The sequence below is a fragment of the Embiotoca jacksoni genome, unplaced genomic scaffold (genome assembly GCF_022577435.1).
Source record: "Embiotoca jacksoni isolate LCO1_2020_lvr unplaced genomic scaffold, fEmbJac1.0.p SCAF_9, whole genome shotgun sequence".
NCBI lineage: Eukaryota > Metazoa > Chordata > Actinopteri > Embiotocidae > Embiotoca > Embiotoca jacksoni.
In genome coordinates, this window is record NW_027185447.1 from 17,228,140 (window position 1) to 17,242,043 (window position 13,904).

Genomic DNA, 13,904 nt, shown 5'->3' on the forward strand with positions numbered 1-13,904 from the left:
CTTCAGTTTTCTTTTCTGGCACAACCTCAGCAAAGAGGAGAAAAAATCTGAAGAGGTCAAAATTGCGTCACGGTCCTTCACCAAGGCCACAAAGTGTTGCTGGAGTTTTGTCCTCTTCATGCTTCAGTTTTACATCAGACCACAGTGTACAGGATTTGGTCTTTTGTATAACGGTGCATTTGATGTCCAACTCACCCCTGACTTCCGTACACTGCCGCGTGGCTTGGGCACAGGTCGGCTCGACTTGGTCTCGATGATGTCTAAACCAGGTCCCACTGGGTGGTTCTGGTGCTGTTTGGTCCTCTGGGCCTGCAGAGCCAGCTGATATGCTACTTCAAACGCCTGGCCCAGGGTCAGGATGATCTCGTAAGTCAGGTTCTATACAGAGAGGCAGAAAGAAGAAGATCAGGACCCTTTAAAATATTCTGGACTCTGAGCATTCGGCCCAGAGAACAACACTATCTGGGCTCAGTTTGCAGTGAGACAGCAAAACATGTCAGAACAAAGATTGTTTTCCCTCTAAAACTTCTTCAAAACAAAATTGCATAACGTGGCGAAGTGGCAGTAATCTCCGGCGTATTGTGCAGCAGCCCCTCTCAGTACCTAAACTGGATACATCCACTTCAGCTCGGCTTTAAAGCTGCTGGATTATTTTGTTTTGCCCTGACAGCCAAATGTGAACAAGCACCTCAGACTAAAGACGCTTCACACCACAGGCCTTGGGAGGTATCAAAGGAAATCCTACAGTGGGAACACATCATTTGAAGAGACACAGGGCACAGAGCTACGAAATCATCTGCACATCCTTCGATGAAGGAACTTGTCCTTAAACAAATGCGTCATGTGCATCTTGCCTTCCTCTCCAGCCTCACAACTCTGAGTTTCTTTGTGTGGTGAGGATTAGGTCTGGCGGAGACTGGGAGGGGCAATGATGATAATTATCAAGCTGTTACATTTCCTCAGTGTAACTACAGGATGATGATGAAGAAATATTCCCCTAAATACAATTGCTGCACATATTGTCGGCCTGCAGAGTTCGAAGTTGGATATATGACTTTTTAAAACCTATTTAACACCACACAGAATGAAATGTATTACCTGCTTCACTATCATATTAGCAAAGATATGAAACTGAGAAAATTGGGCCTAGAAGCAATTATTATTGTATGACAAAATACAAAACTTTCAAGCAGTGTAGCACAATGATATAATTATTTAAAGTAATATGAATTTGACTTAAAAAGTGGTTGAAATCGGATGGATTTGTTAAAACTTACACTTCCTCTTTATGAAATAAGGAGCATCCTTGTGACAGTGCTTACAATAAGTCTAATGGTGCCGACTGAAAGTCCAGTAAAACAAAATTAAACTGCTTCCAGCACACACAATCTATTGTTGTAACGATCCCACTTTATTGCTGTTTAACGTCTGCCAACAACATGGCCTCCTCAAGACCTGCGTATGCACGCACATTTCTCTCTCGGATATTTCAGTGAGTATTCCATGTAACACGGAGGACAGGACGGCGAGGATGTCCTTACCACGTCCACTGTGCTGAAGACATGGCAGTAATGGTGGCTGGTCTGCAGGTCCTTGGTGATGTAGGCAAACGTACACAAGTCCTCTGGGTCCTGGGCTGCACACGAAATATTACGGATTTCATGCTCTGCAATGATGTTCTGCACCAAGAGAGACATAAATGAGGCTCGGTAGGACAATACAGATCACACATTGAGTGAACTCTCTGTAAATGCTTCTACTTGATCGTATTATCACAACATTGAGAAAAATGACTAAACATTGACTAAAATGCCTTGTGAAAATGACAAGAGAGAGTAAGTAAAGAGGAGACGCTGAGGCAGAGATTGTTTTTCACAGCCACCGCAGGAGAGTGTGGCCATAAAATGTCAGACCAAGTTGAGTTTTCAAAGAATTTGTTTTTATAAATGTCAAATATAAAATGTCAATATATGACAGATTGCTCGCTGTCAGGAAATACAAACATAAACAAACCTGATACCAACTCACAGGCATGACATTTACACTCACAGAGCAGGAAGACGGGTTTGAGCGTCACACTTTCATGCTCATGATGTCACAATATTTCAAAAGAAAACGGGCTGTCATTTGAAGCGGCTCCATTTTGATGGATTACACGACTCTGAGGACACGTTGGGATAGAAACTTAACGTTGTGCATGCAGGCGCTGACCTTATTGGCTGCATCAATGAACTTCACACCCTTGTATGTGATTGAAAGGACGATGCTGGGGACTTTTCTCATTTGTTCTGTCGACCTCTGGGGAAAAAAAAACATACACAGGAAAAGGATATTACTGTGATTTACCTTTCACTCAAACAATATGCATAAAATCCCCTGAGATTAGAGAAATTGATAAAATACCCTCATTTTGGCACAAGCATCCTGCGTGGACTCAGTACCCCTTAGCTCCTTAATAAGCATGGAACCAAGATACTACAGTAGTTATAGGAGAAGAAAAAAATATATTATTAGTGTATATATACACTTGACAAAAAGCAAATCATGTAGGAAGTAGAAAGATGTAAATATACATTGGATTCATAGGCGCAGGATTCAAAGATGAGTTTCTCAGGTTGGTGATGCCAGTTCTGGACCGGAGCGTACGGTGCTGCTTGACTTGGCGGCCGCAGGGTCAGACGAGGCTCTCGATGCCAATCTTCATACCGCTCCTGTGGAAAATAACTGTTATTATCAAAGAAGCCTGGCAGAGACCCACTATAATCACTACATGCTCATTATAAACCACATACATGAGGCCTGTGTCGTTCACTGCGATGTCTTTGGGTAACGTCATAGTCGGTATCTGGAGCTCTTTTCCTCCCCGCCTCTCCTACAGGCAGCAGAGGGTCCATCGAGCGTCCTGTGTACGGCTCCATCTGACTGAGCGGAGACGAGGTCTGGGATCCAGGCAGGTCTTGGCACTGTAGAAACAGTCAGACATGGTGAGTCGTCTCATGATGAAAGTAACTGTGATTTGCCATTCAATAAAAATGCATTGCAACATTTTTACACAAAATCTTTGCCATTGACTAAAACTAAAGAAGGCAAGCCAGGAAGGTAAAGAGGAACATAATCGAACATTCAACTCCTGGCACCAAACGTCATTCCAGAGTGTGTAATGATTAAACAAGAGTGTGAACTTAAGACACTTGTACGCAGTGCAGCAGTGTGTGGGTCCTCACCCTGATCTGAGACAAACGAGGAGGTTTGACTGGAGGCTCCTCATAAGGCCTCTCCGCTAAGGAAGCTATGATGCGTTTCCTGTGGCCGAGCAGGGAAATTTTCAGCACCTGGAAAGAAAGAAAAAAAAAAAAAAGGGGGGTGGGGGTGGAATTATCTACTGACCACATGGAGCAGCGCTTGAGGAAAGACCAGAAAACAAGACATTTCTGCTCAGCTTGCCAAAACAACTCTGCTGCCATGTCGAGTTTTTGACATCTAGTTGTGGTATGTAGCCGTTTCTCTGAGTGGAACCTGTTCTGTTGACTTCCTGCACGTGTATGAGAATGCACGCGCTCGCATGTTCCCGCAAGTGACACAATACATATTAATGTGAACTTTTCTCATTATTCAACTGATTTACAGGATGTGATAATGCACAGAGAATGAAGCAATGTGCCATCAGTGAGGAGGACAAATGTAAACCTTGATGTTTGCAGCGCTGGACTTAAAATACTTAAAAACTTGACTTTTGTTTGTGAGACCTTAATGAAATAATATGGTGAGTAAACCCGAATCTAAACACAAAAAATGGCACAGGGCAACTTTATGTAGGCCCCCACCCTTATAACTGTAAATGTCTCATCTTGTTGTAAAATATCTTTGTTTTACTAAGAAGAAAATGTGTTGATGACCTGAGGTACCCTTGTCACACAGAGAGGTTGGATGTGCAGGTGAACAAACTGTGTTTTAAAAGTGAGGCGTTTCCCCGCCTCTTGGCATCAAGCATTGAAAACTACTTCCTAATATTCAACGCATGTGTCTGTGCAATCCTACTTCAGAGTTTTAGTCTCGGGGTTTTCCCAAACTGAAACTGAAGTAAACTGTCAAACTTGTTCCCCATGCTGAATTTTCTTTAACGCACTTGAAAACTAATTTCACCCTCTGCTAATCCTCATAATATGTGCACGTCACCGTGACTCACATTGACAATCTCCAGCTCCCACAGGTTTTTGACACAGTCCAGGGTGTGGTAGCCGCTGGACAGGAAGTTGTGTAAGTACTCGTGCAGGCCCAGGTTCTCCAGCCAGGAGGAAAGGGAGCTGCTGCCATCACAGCCCAGCGCTTTCACCTGTAGAAGAAGACGTAATCATTCATATATGCTTTGACTGGAATTCAGGACAACGGCTGGGCCAATATTACTTGAATAATGATATTAAGGTGAAATTAGGAACTTGCGATTGAACAGCAGAGGAAATGCAAGGCATCAAATCAGGTCTTACAATACATGCATAAGAATTTAAATTGGAATCAATAAATTGTCACCTTTGGTAACGAACGTGCTGCGTGCAGGATCTTCTTTCTGTGGCTTGGGTCTGTGATTCCGATCTCTCTTAAGTCCTGGTCCTCCATCACATTGCTCCCCTATAGAAAAAATACAAACAAGGATCATTGTTGCTATTATGTCGATGAAGGGGTCAAGGAAAGCCTTTAAAAAGTGTGGTGAACATTTTACCATTCTGTAACAGATCTTTAGGGCAGCTGATAAAAACACAAAACGTACTGAAAAACATTTCAAATGACATCAACATATGCTTTTCCTGTGGATGTTTTCTTGCAACTTCAGTCTTGCTAAAACTGGGGATAAGCTATAGGCTAAACCAATCGGCATTTATTCAAGTCCATCCACTGCTGATTCAATACAATTGAACTTTCGAATTATATAAAAAAAAAAAAAAAAAAAAGCCAACTACTACCCAATAGCAGGGTAAGAATATGCAAAATTTGACCAAACAGCTGAAACTCTGCGAGCAGACTGAGGGCAGACCGCCTGGATGCTGCAGTGACTCACTATCGCTTCCTAACGTACAAAGTGGTAGTACAAGATGTGACTTAAATCTTACATATTCCACATTTAAATGTAGTTGAGACTAATCCTCCAAGAGAAGAGCCTATGCTGCAGAGTAAGTATTGAGCTCAAGTCCATTGCGGAAAAAGGTAAATTACTCCCGAGTGAGATCCTCCCTACAAGCCAACGACTGTTGGAAGGGGGCCACGTCAATAACCCCTTAAATGAAACTTAAGTGTGTGGGGGGGGGACTGACAGGGGCGTGGTGAATGATGGTCAAACCAGTCTTTGGTTACACACTTTGAGACTGTGTGGCAGATGATGGATAACGGAGAAAGGAGCGATAAATCAATGTCTGAGTTGCAGAGTGGTCAGCGATATTAGATGGAGGAGCAGAATACCGGAGCATCGATAGCTGACTGTGGCTGCAGGGGAAATCAAAACACCTTGACATGTGAAAAGGAAAGCCTCTATTTCTACACTGAACATTATTCATTTTAGTGTCGGGCAGCTGATTACATGCTTTGACAGTCTTAATAAATGAATTATTACAAAGCAATACTACTCAGATTGATCAGTAAGAGTTACGGGTCCGTCTTGTTGACTGTAAGCCATAACTGATAGCTGTGTTGCTTCTACCCAGGGGGTCAGCAACTAAATCTCATCTGTTAAAGTATCACGAGGCTCCGTGGGAGCTGCTGCCTCAGGAACAAATTGTGACGGCTCAGGGTCCATGTGGCTGACTCTTCAATACGAACCTCAAGTTAATCCTACGGTGCTCACCTCGGCAGGCAGACACACACACACACACACACACACACACACACACACACACACACACACACACACACACACACACACACACACACACATATCGTAAATAGGACAGAAGCCGTCTGTAGGTCAAACCTGACAGCCTGTTTTTCATGCAGATGCTGTGGATGCAAACGAGGGGTGGAAAGGATGAGGAGAGGGCCTGTCAGTGAGAGTTAAAAACTGCAGAGTAATCTATGTAATGCTGCCCGTGGAATCACAATGTTCGTCACAATTCTGCTGAGTAAGACCCTGGACCTTGGTTTTACATTGGCTTCCCATTCATATTGTAATTTGCTGTAATATTTCAGTGTGTAATATGAGTAGGTGCAGCCAGAGAGACAGACAGCAGGAATGTTAAACTCGCATTGAACACAAGACATCATGATGCATCTCTCTTGCTGTTTTAATGCCTCTCAGTAAACTGACAACTTAAAGCCCATTATCTGTAAGAAGCACCGCACTGATCGTTGCCTCTCCAGCTGAGGATTGAAACTATTTGGGGAGCTGGATGGATAATAGCGCTTTCACAGTGCACGGATCATTGCATTACTGTCCCACTGGAGATTAACTGATAAATGGCTCTATGGGAGGGATATATAGCCCTAACAGACTGGCTTTACAATCGTTATTCATTTCCTGGGTTATTTTAAAAAAATTCTTCGAAACGCTTCAACGGAACAATTTTTTTTCTCAAGTGTTTTTAGTGTTTTGGTTTTTTGCCTTGTTGCACCCAAAACATTCTGTTTATTGTGCTTTCTTGACTTTTCAGATGGAGTTAATGATGTCTATGGCAGAGGTACGTACAGAAGAAAAAAAAAAAATATAATAGAACAAAATGACTGCTGTGAATGAGGTCATGGTTTTGTTGAAGCAATTAGTGCTGAAACGATTAGTCCATTAATCAACTAGTCAATTAAAAAACAATCAATCGCCAACAATTTTAATAATTGATTAAATGTTTGAGGCATTTATCTAGCAAAAATGCTGACCATTTGTAAAATGCTAGCATTTGCTCCATGTTGCATTCTTGCATGCAAACAACTAAGGAAAATTACAACGTAACCTTCAGCTTTGGGAAATTCAAATAGGCATTTTTTTGTTTTGTTTAAGATACTTTCAAGATTCACCCAGAATGAAACTCATAATTGGCTAACATGGTGAGATTTTAATGTTGGAAGTTGAGCTGATTTACATTAGGATGGAAAATGTTAGTTCATTAACCCATTACTGGGTCAACATAAAATCAATCAGCAGTTAATCACCTGGATCGATGATTGATTAATCATTTCAGTCATTATTACTAGTAAGACATGCAGCTACTCAAACATGAAGAGTTGCTGCTTTTCTTTGTCACATAATAGTAAACTGAATATATTTTGGTTTTGTACTGTTAGTCGGGGAAAAAAACTGTCTGGTGATGTCATGTTGAGCTCTGGGAAGTATAATAACGACTTAAACAACTGTAAAAACAATTATCAGATTAATTGATAATTAAATAGTGAGCCCTAATTTACATGTTGCCCCCTGACAAAACTCACTGATCCATATCAACACCGAAATAAAGGACTTTGAACATTTGTAAGGTAAAAAACGTTTGATAGGGACCTGAGTATTTTAAAATTCTCATCTCCTTCAACATAAATATTACATTCCCCTTTGCTATATCTTCATAAACCATCAAACCCCATTGCACAACTTTGGAAACCCAAACGGTGTGATGTGGTGGTGACCTCTCTGCGTGGAAATTTCTAACTAATGTGGCTGCATGCGCTTCAAAAGTGAGAATACAGTTGTGGAGAGAAAGCTAACATCAGCACAATACGAGTAAAAAAAAAAAAAATCTAGAGTGGTGTAAATGTTTGCGTTTGTGCTTGCGCAACCCATCCATCTCTGCTTTCCCCCTGTCCCCTCATTAAAATGCTACTCCGTCCCTCCTCAGTGTATCCAGGGAACGGCTGCAGCGCTTCCCTCAGGTTTAAAAGCACTCTGAATTCAGGCCGGGCGATCGTGGGCACGGATCACTCAATCTGACCCCTAAAGGACGGCTGACCAACAGCATAGTTTGTCCTCCTAAACTAGCTGTCATAAAACCACACATCCATGTGAAGAAAAGCCCGGAGGAAATAGAACGCACAAAGACAATAAAAAAAAATGTTTCTTATCCAGTCCAATCACAAATGTTTTCCGAGCTGGTAAATGGGCAACGATAAATCACCACCTTTGACACAGCAGGGAAATCTATTAATCCATTCGCGATCCTTGAGTTGTCTAATGCATGATGCCATTACTGGATTTGTCTGCAGGGTTTGGTCACATTGAATCATTCCAACAAACCCACTTTGCATTTATTTAAATGGCAGAATAAACTGAGGACAGAAAAACTAGATATGTTGTGATTTTTTTTTTTTTTTAACCTTTGTGCAACTTTTAGATTAAAACCAAACTCTCTCTGGAGACATTATTTCCTCTAAAATGCAGTCATCTCCACTGACTTGAAACTTTGAGTAAATGTATTCTCTTCTGGCTTCAGACAAAGAGATGCCCCTGCAGCAGTACGTCACTGACTGAGTCGACTTGAATACGAAAAAACGTGTCCAACTCCCATCACAGCTGACGATACGCTGCCACCAGCAGCTTTGCTCAGAAGTGGAGCGGAGAGAAAATGAGCTGTTTCGTTTCAACAAGCTTTACTTTTCAGTACCGGTGAGGACTGGAGAACAGCATGGCTGCGCAGAGCTTGTTTCATTGGGACATTTGCTCCATGAGTCGATAAAAAGCATCTAATTGGTTTCAGAAGAGGCTTGTCTCTGCCACGCTGCTTGAACACAATACAATCACTGCTGTTATTGATCCAGTTTCAGAGCGAGCCTGCAGGGGAGACAGAGATCACTGCGGGCCGAGTGGCAGAGTGAACACGGTTTAATTAGTGATCTCACTGCACATTGGCTACAGCGGACATGCCATTTCTTCAACATTGTATTATTTTATACCCATAGGAGGATTAAAAGAACCCCACCGAGTCTTCTTAACAGAGTAATACAGTGTGGGACGGACTTGTGCTCATCAATGATCGCTCGATTTTTATATTTGATAACAAAACAGACAATTTCTTTGTGCAAATGAATTTGACTTCTGTCTCGACTTGTAGCAGCTCAGCTGAAGAGGAGATGCCAAGGAAGTATCGGAGTCATAATTAGATTTCACTCAGGTGTGACTCTGTGTATGTTTATGTAAAGGGTTTTTGGATCATTGAGTTGATACACTGCATCAGTCTGCTGATTGTAAGAGCGCATTAGCTGCATATATATTCAACCTTAATGTTGGCAACTTATAACATTTTAAAAACATATTTGTCTTGTGACACAGCCAACACTGAAATATAGCCTGTTACTGTTCTATCAACTCGAACACATGGTCACACATTAAACACAATTAGAATAGTTGAGCAAAGACTCGGAGGGTCATTTTAATTTCCAATCGAGACCAAATTGTGATTCTTCAAAAGGTCAACATTTGCTGCGGGAAGGACGCGCTGTTTAAATGTTACAGCTTTTTTTCTAAATCCACCGGCAATTTCAGGAAGCCAGGTGGTCTGTAAGCCGTATTTAAAGATAAAAATATTTTCAGCTCTGTGCTTTGGAAAAAAAAAAGAAAAAAAAGAGGACTCTTGGCTGAGGAAGAGGAGTGTGAAAGACTAAAAGACAGTGGGAAGATTAAACCCAGGGAGTAACTTCAGAGGCTTCAACACAGACTTAAATACGGGTGTTGATCATACTGGGTGAGAAAGAGAGAGGCAGATAAGTGGATGAATGCTCTATTCTAAGATTATGTAAAGGAGACTGAAAACTGTTCATGTGAGAATCATTGTGCACTGAAATTAGTCTGACGTAGTAGCTGCCTTTCTGTAATTATACAAGAGCAAGAAATGCTCTCTTAACATTTATTTTAGTGTTCATAAGTGTGATGTTTGTAGCTTTCGTAATGTTATCCACAGTGCTATCTGATGTTCATCGTAGAAAATATATGAGTATCAGAGAAAAACCTTCAGAAAATTTGTATTGTGCTTCAGTTGGCAAGAACATAAACATATTGTTGTCAACACAGCAATTTCTCACCAAAGTGCTAAAGACCAAAGAAAGAGTCACCTGCGACACTTTCAATTCTGATGTACAAAAGAAGGAAAAACAATGGAAACGCAACATTAAAAATGTACTTATTGTAATCTATATCAATAACAATTGATTTATTCTATTCATACAACCATGGGTTGAGTTCAACTTGTGACTGCCATTTGTAGTTTCCCTTGATTCAGTGATTTTGAATATTGAATTTAAGCAGTGGTTTTGCTACAGGTAAACATCTTATCTTTCCAAGCAGACAAAGAACATCTGTTGAGTCACAAAAATGTATTTTCAAATTGAAGATGCTAGATAACAGGGAACAGGGAACAATATTAAAAAGTTTTCATTCTTTTACCCCTAAGGTTTGTGTAAAACATAATGTGACCAAATATGGAAGTAAGGCATGCAGTGTTGAGGTCACAAATGGTTTTTCTATTGTGTGTTGTTTAATAAAAAATTGCACTGGCAGCGACATCGGGGACTAAAAACCTGAACACACAGGTTTCCGAAAGCACGGTCACATATTTGTCGAGGCCAAACACGGCATGTCATGCTTACGGATGCGCAGGTCATAAAAAATAAAATAAAATAAAATAAAAAAAATGTCTATAGTCAGTGTGCACAGTCAATTAAATACAAAATATCCCCTCTGATTCCCAAATTTACAGAGTCCCTTCACATTTTGTATCCGTATTTTCAGAAGGTTCATAGTTCATGGGCTGAAGGTGGTCCAATTTCTTTCCTCATATTCAGTCAAATAAAGGTTGTTTATGAAAGTAGAAAGAAAAAGCTGCAGTAGCTTCCATACTACCTTCTTCCTGTTGGTTTCATTTCTTGTCTATTACAAGGTAAAAAATAGCCATGAAATACCTTGAACAAAACACAACTCTGAAATAGTCTGGTGTACTGATGATAAGAAAAAACAAACAAACAAGAATGGTTCCTTTGGTTAAGTTTGATAACTTTCTCTCAAACGCCTCAAAAAAGGAAGCAAGATTACCTACTCTAATTCATCTTTCTGTAATTTCTCCAGTTTTTCATGGTGAATGTTTTTGAATTATTTATGCAATCAATTCAAGTCAATATTATTTGTATTCATATGCAGCGCTCTGCATCAGGCTTGTATGTATTTGTGTTGCTTAATAAGCCCATGTGGAGTGATCATAGTTGAATCCATAACACAATGATGAAAACGTTCATTCATTCATACTATTGTATATGTCATGATATGTTTTCTTGCCACACTTGATCAATCATATTAAATCCAGTATGGTGTTTGAATGGGATAAAACCCTGCGGCCACATGTCTCTTCGTGTGTAAAAGAGAAGGCGTGTGACGGCCCTGATGGAGGTACGAGCGCTATATCTTGACACATAAGATGGTGGCCTCATTTGTAACTTGCCCAGTGGCTCAGCCAACCAGCTGGGTTGCTCATTGTCTCCCCCATCAGTCCTCATTACTGACAAAAGCAGCACGGCCAACTCATAGTGGCATCACACACTGTGGGCTCTATAAAGTTGTCGGCTTAGCAACAGCATCCCATTGCTCACTGATATGTTCCTCCATCCTGGCTGGGTGTCAGCTGCTTCTTTTGGCAGCCGGCTCTCTGGCTGTAAGTGAGAGGCCACGGCAGCAGCCTCCTGAGCTGGAGACAGACTGTCTGAGAGTGTGAGGGTGCAGAGCAGACCCGATTCAACACACAACCAGGGGTAACCATATCCAACTGCATATTTGATGAATGGTTGGTTGTCATGTTGTGGCTTTTGTGAATGTTATGATGTTGTAATATTATATTAATGGGTTGACTCAATGTAGAATTTATGATTGCCACAATAAATTGTTGTAGCTGTTGACACACAAATCGTTAGCGGATTACACCTAATTGAACTTTAGATGAAATTATCTCAGCTAATCGGCGGTGGCATCAACTGGATTAATGCACAAAGACACAAACTGGAGTCAAGTAGGACTAACTGGAAAAAGACAAAAGAATTTTTTTTTTTTAAAGCGATAGAAGTGAAAAAAGTAAATAGCTACAACACTCAGGAGAATAACAATTTGAAACAGAAAACACTACAGGAAATGGACTCACCATGTAGTGTAGGTCATCGAACCCATTCAGGAGCAGTTTGCTCTCGTACTGCGGCAGCCCCACGTGCTCCAGCCAGTCTCCCACGGGCTGGTCCAGCAGCCGGCCTGCAGCACCTGCCGACAGGGGAAAGCGCTTGAGGAGTGAGAAACCTTTCAGCCGGTAGCAGCGGCACTCTGAGGACGAGACGTGGCATTGCCACATCATTCTCGGCCAGCAGAGCCGAGCGCACCAGCAACAAGACGACGGGGGAGACAGTGTCCTCTGTGGACAGGGCGTCAGCTCCCGCAGGGCAGCGGGGGCCGAACCACAGACACCCAAGATGGATTGAACCACCCCGGAGTAGGGGCTGAAGTGGATAATAAAAAGGGATATAAGCTGGTGGACTACCAGCTAATACCCACAAAGTTTGTAGCTATGACAGTCAGCAAAGAAAATGGCTTAAACTCATCAACACTCGAGTGCTTCAAATGTAACACAACATTTCACAACAAACAAGGAAAAAAGTCAGTGTCCCACGTCAGGAGGTAGCATTTTCTGTCCAAAAATAAAAACTTGCAGATGATTTATTTGAGCTTCAGCTTTATAACAAACTTGAAGGAAGTTCTTCCAGCGAAGGTGAATTTATTTCAACCAAGTGAAAAGTTATGTGACTACTTTATTCTTAAATAGGTCCATCCCTGATTCCTGTATCCAACCTACTTAAGATAAAGTCCTCCACAAAGGAATCTACCTGAGTTCACAGGGAAAGCAGCAAGACTAGCGAATTAAATGCAAAGGGACAAAAGCAAACCTACGACCCGACTGCGACGAGCTGAGATTGATCACAAAGCAACACTAAAGTGACAAACTGTCAGCAGCCTGAGCCGAGAGCAGCCTAACCTGTACAGAGACAGCTGATTGCCTCTGTGAACATGTTACTGGTGTTTTTACTCTCTTTCAAAGCTCAAAACACACATTTTCTCCAATGGGAATCAGTTATTGCACATAAATTTGGTGTAGTTACTACAGACTCTTAATTTGGTAACTGCATCTCAGATATATTTAACAGTTAAACAGTAAATCCTTTTTCTGCTCGTAAGATACAGTGAAATATCAGAGTTTTGTTTTACCTTTTGCGGGACAACACATAAAGAAAGCTGACAACATAGACTAGTAAACAATTATCATATGACAAAACAACATTTATGCATCCAAGTTTCTTTTCCTCTCATCAGTGTCCTTATCATCTGTCCATCCTGCTACAGAACCAGTCCTGTTTCTGATGAGCTCCCCAAGTCAAAAATCCCGTTTGGTCTCCAGAAGAAATTTATCGAGGAAAAAAAAAAATCCGCTTAAGAATCCAATCAGCTACTTCAATGAGCACTTTTAGTGATAACTGGCTCCCACAATGAACTCTTCCGCAGACAACAGAGTCCTGAAATTGTCCGTGAGATGCGATCAAGTCCAGAAGCAGCCACTTTCTATAAAAACACCGTCTCATCCACTGCGGGTTAAAGAGCAAAGCACCTAATCCTACAGATGCCGAAGTGGCGTCCTTCTATTGTCCTGCCTGTTCACAGTTCTGCTGCCTGCAATTCCCTCTCCTCCCTGACTCTCCCTCTCGCTCTCTCCCTGCTCGTTGCACACACTCCTCCACTCCCCCCGCTCTCTCTGAAACACTGCAGGTGGCTGCTTTGTCAGTGTGAGCTACCATTTCAGCTACAGACCCCCCACCCTTCATTACTTAGCATTTGCTTGCGAGTTTCTGCAGCATCTGTGTCTCAGTCGCTTCCCTTCTGACACTCGTTAGGTTTCCTTCCCCCCCCCTTCTACTATTTCTTTCAC

At 41.6% G+C, this 13,904-nt stretch overlaps 1 protein-coding gene across 12 annotated transcripts in view; it reads right to left on the bottom strand.

The window, feature by feature from the left end:
* The window catches only part of LOC138193513 (ankyrin repeat and SAM domain-containing protein 1A), a 63,438-nt gene that overhangs the window by 5,086 nt on the left and 44,448 nt on the right, over positions 1 to 13,904 (bottom strand). For all 12 annotated transcript variants that reach the window (XR_011177873.1, XR_011177872.1, XM_069141619.1 and 9 more), the window contains 10 exons: positions 12,081 to 12,193; positions 4,528 to 4,626; positions 4,187 to 4,333; positions 3,225 to 3,332; positions 2,793 to 2,963; positions 2,574 to 2,711; positions 2,404 to 2,475; positions 2,212 to 2,298; positions 1,542 to 1,679; positions 196 to 378 (listed from right to left, as the gene is read on the bottom strand). Coding sequence is in view for 10 of the 12 variants with exons in the window: in XM_069141619.1 (XP_068997720.1) it covers positions 196 to 378; positions 1,542 to 1,679; positions 2,212 to 2,298; positions 2,404 to 2,475; positions 2,574 to 2,711; positions 2,793 to 2,963; positions 3,225 to 3,332; positions 4,187 to 4,333; positions 4,528 to 4,626; positions 12,081 to 12,193 (1,256 nt within the window). In the remaining 2 variants the exon portion in view is untranslated. The remainder of the gene's footprint in view (positions 1 to 195; positions 379 to 1,541; positions 1,680 to 2,211; positions 2,299 to 2,403; positions 2,476 to 2,573; positions 2,712 to 2,792; positions 2,964 to 3,224; positions 3,333 to 4,186; positions 4,334 to 4,527; positions 4,627 to 12,080; positions 12,194 to 13,904) is intronic.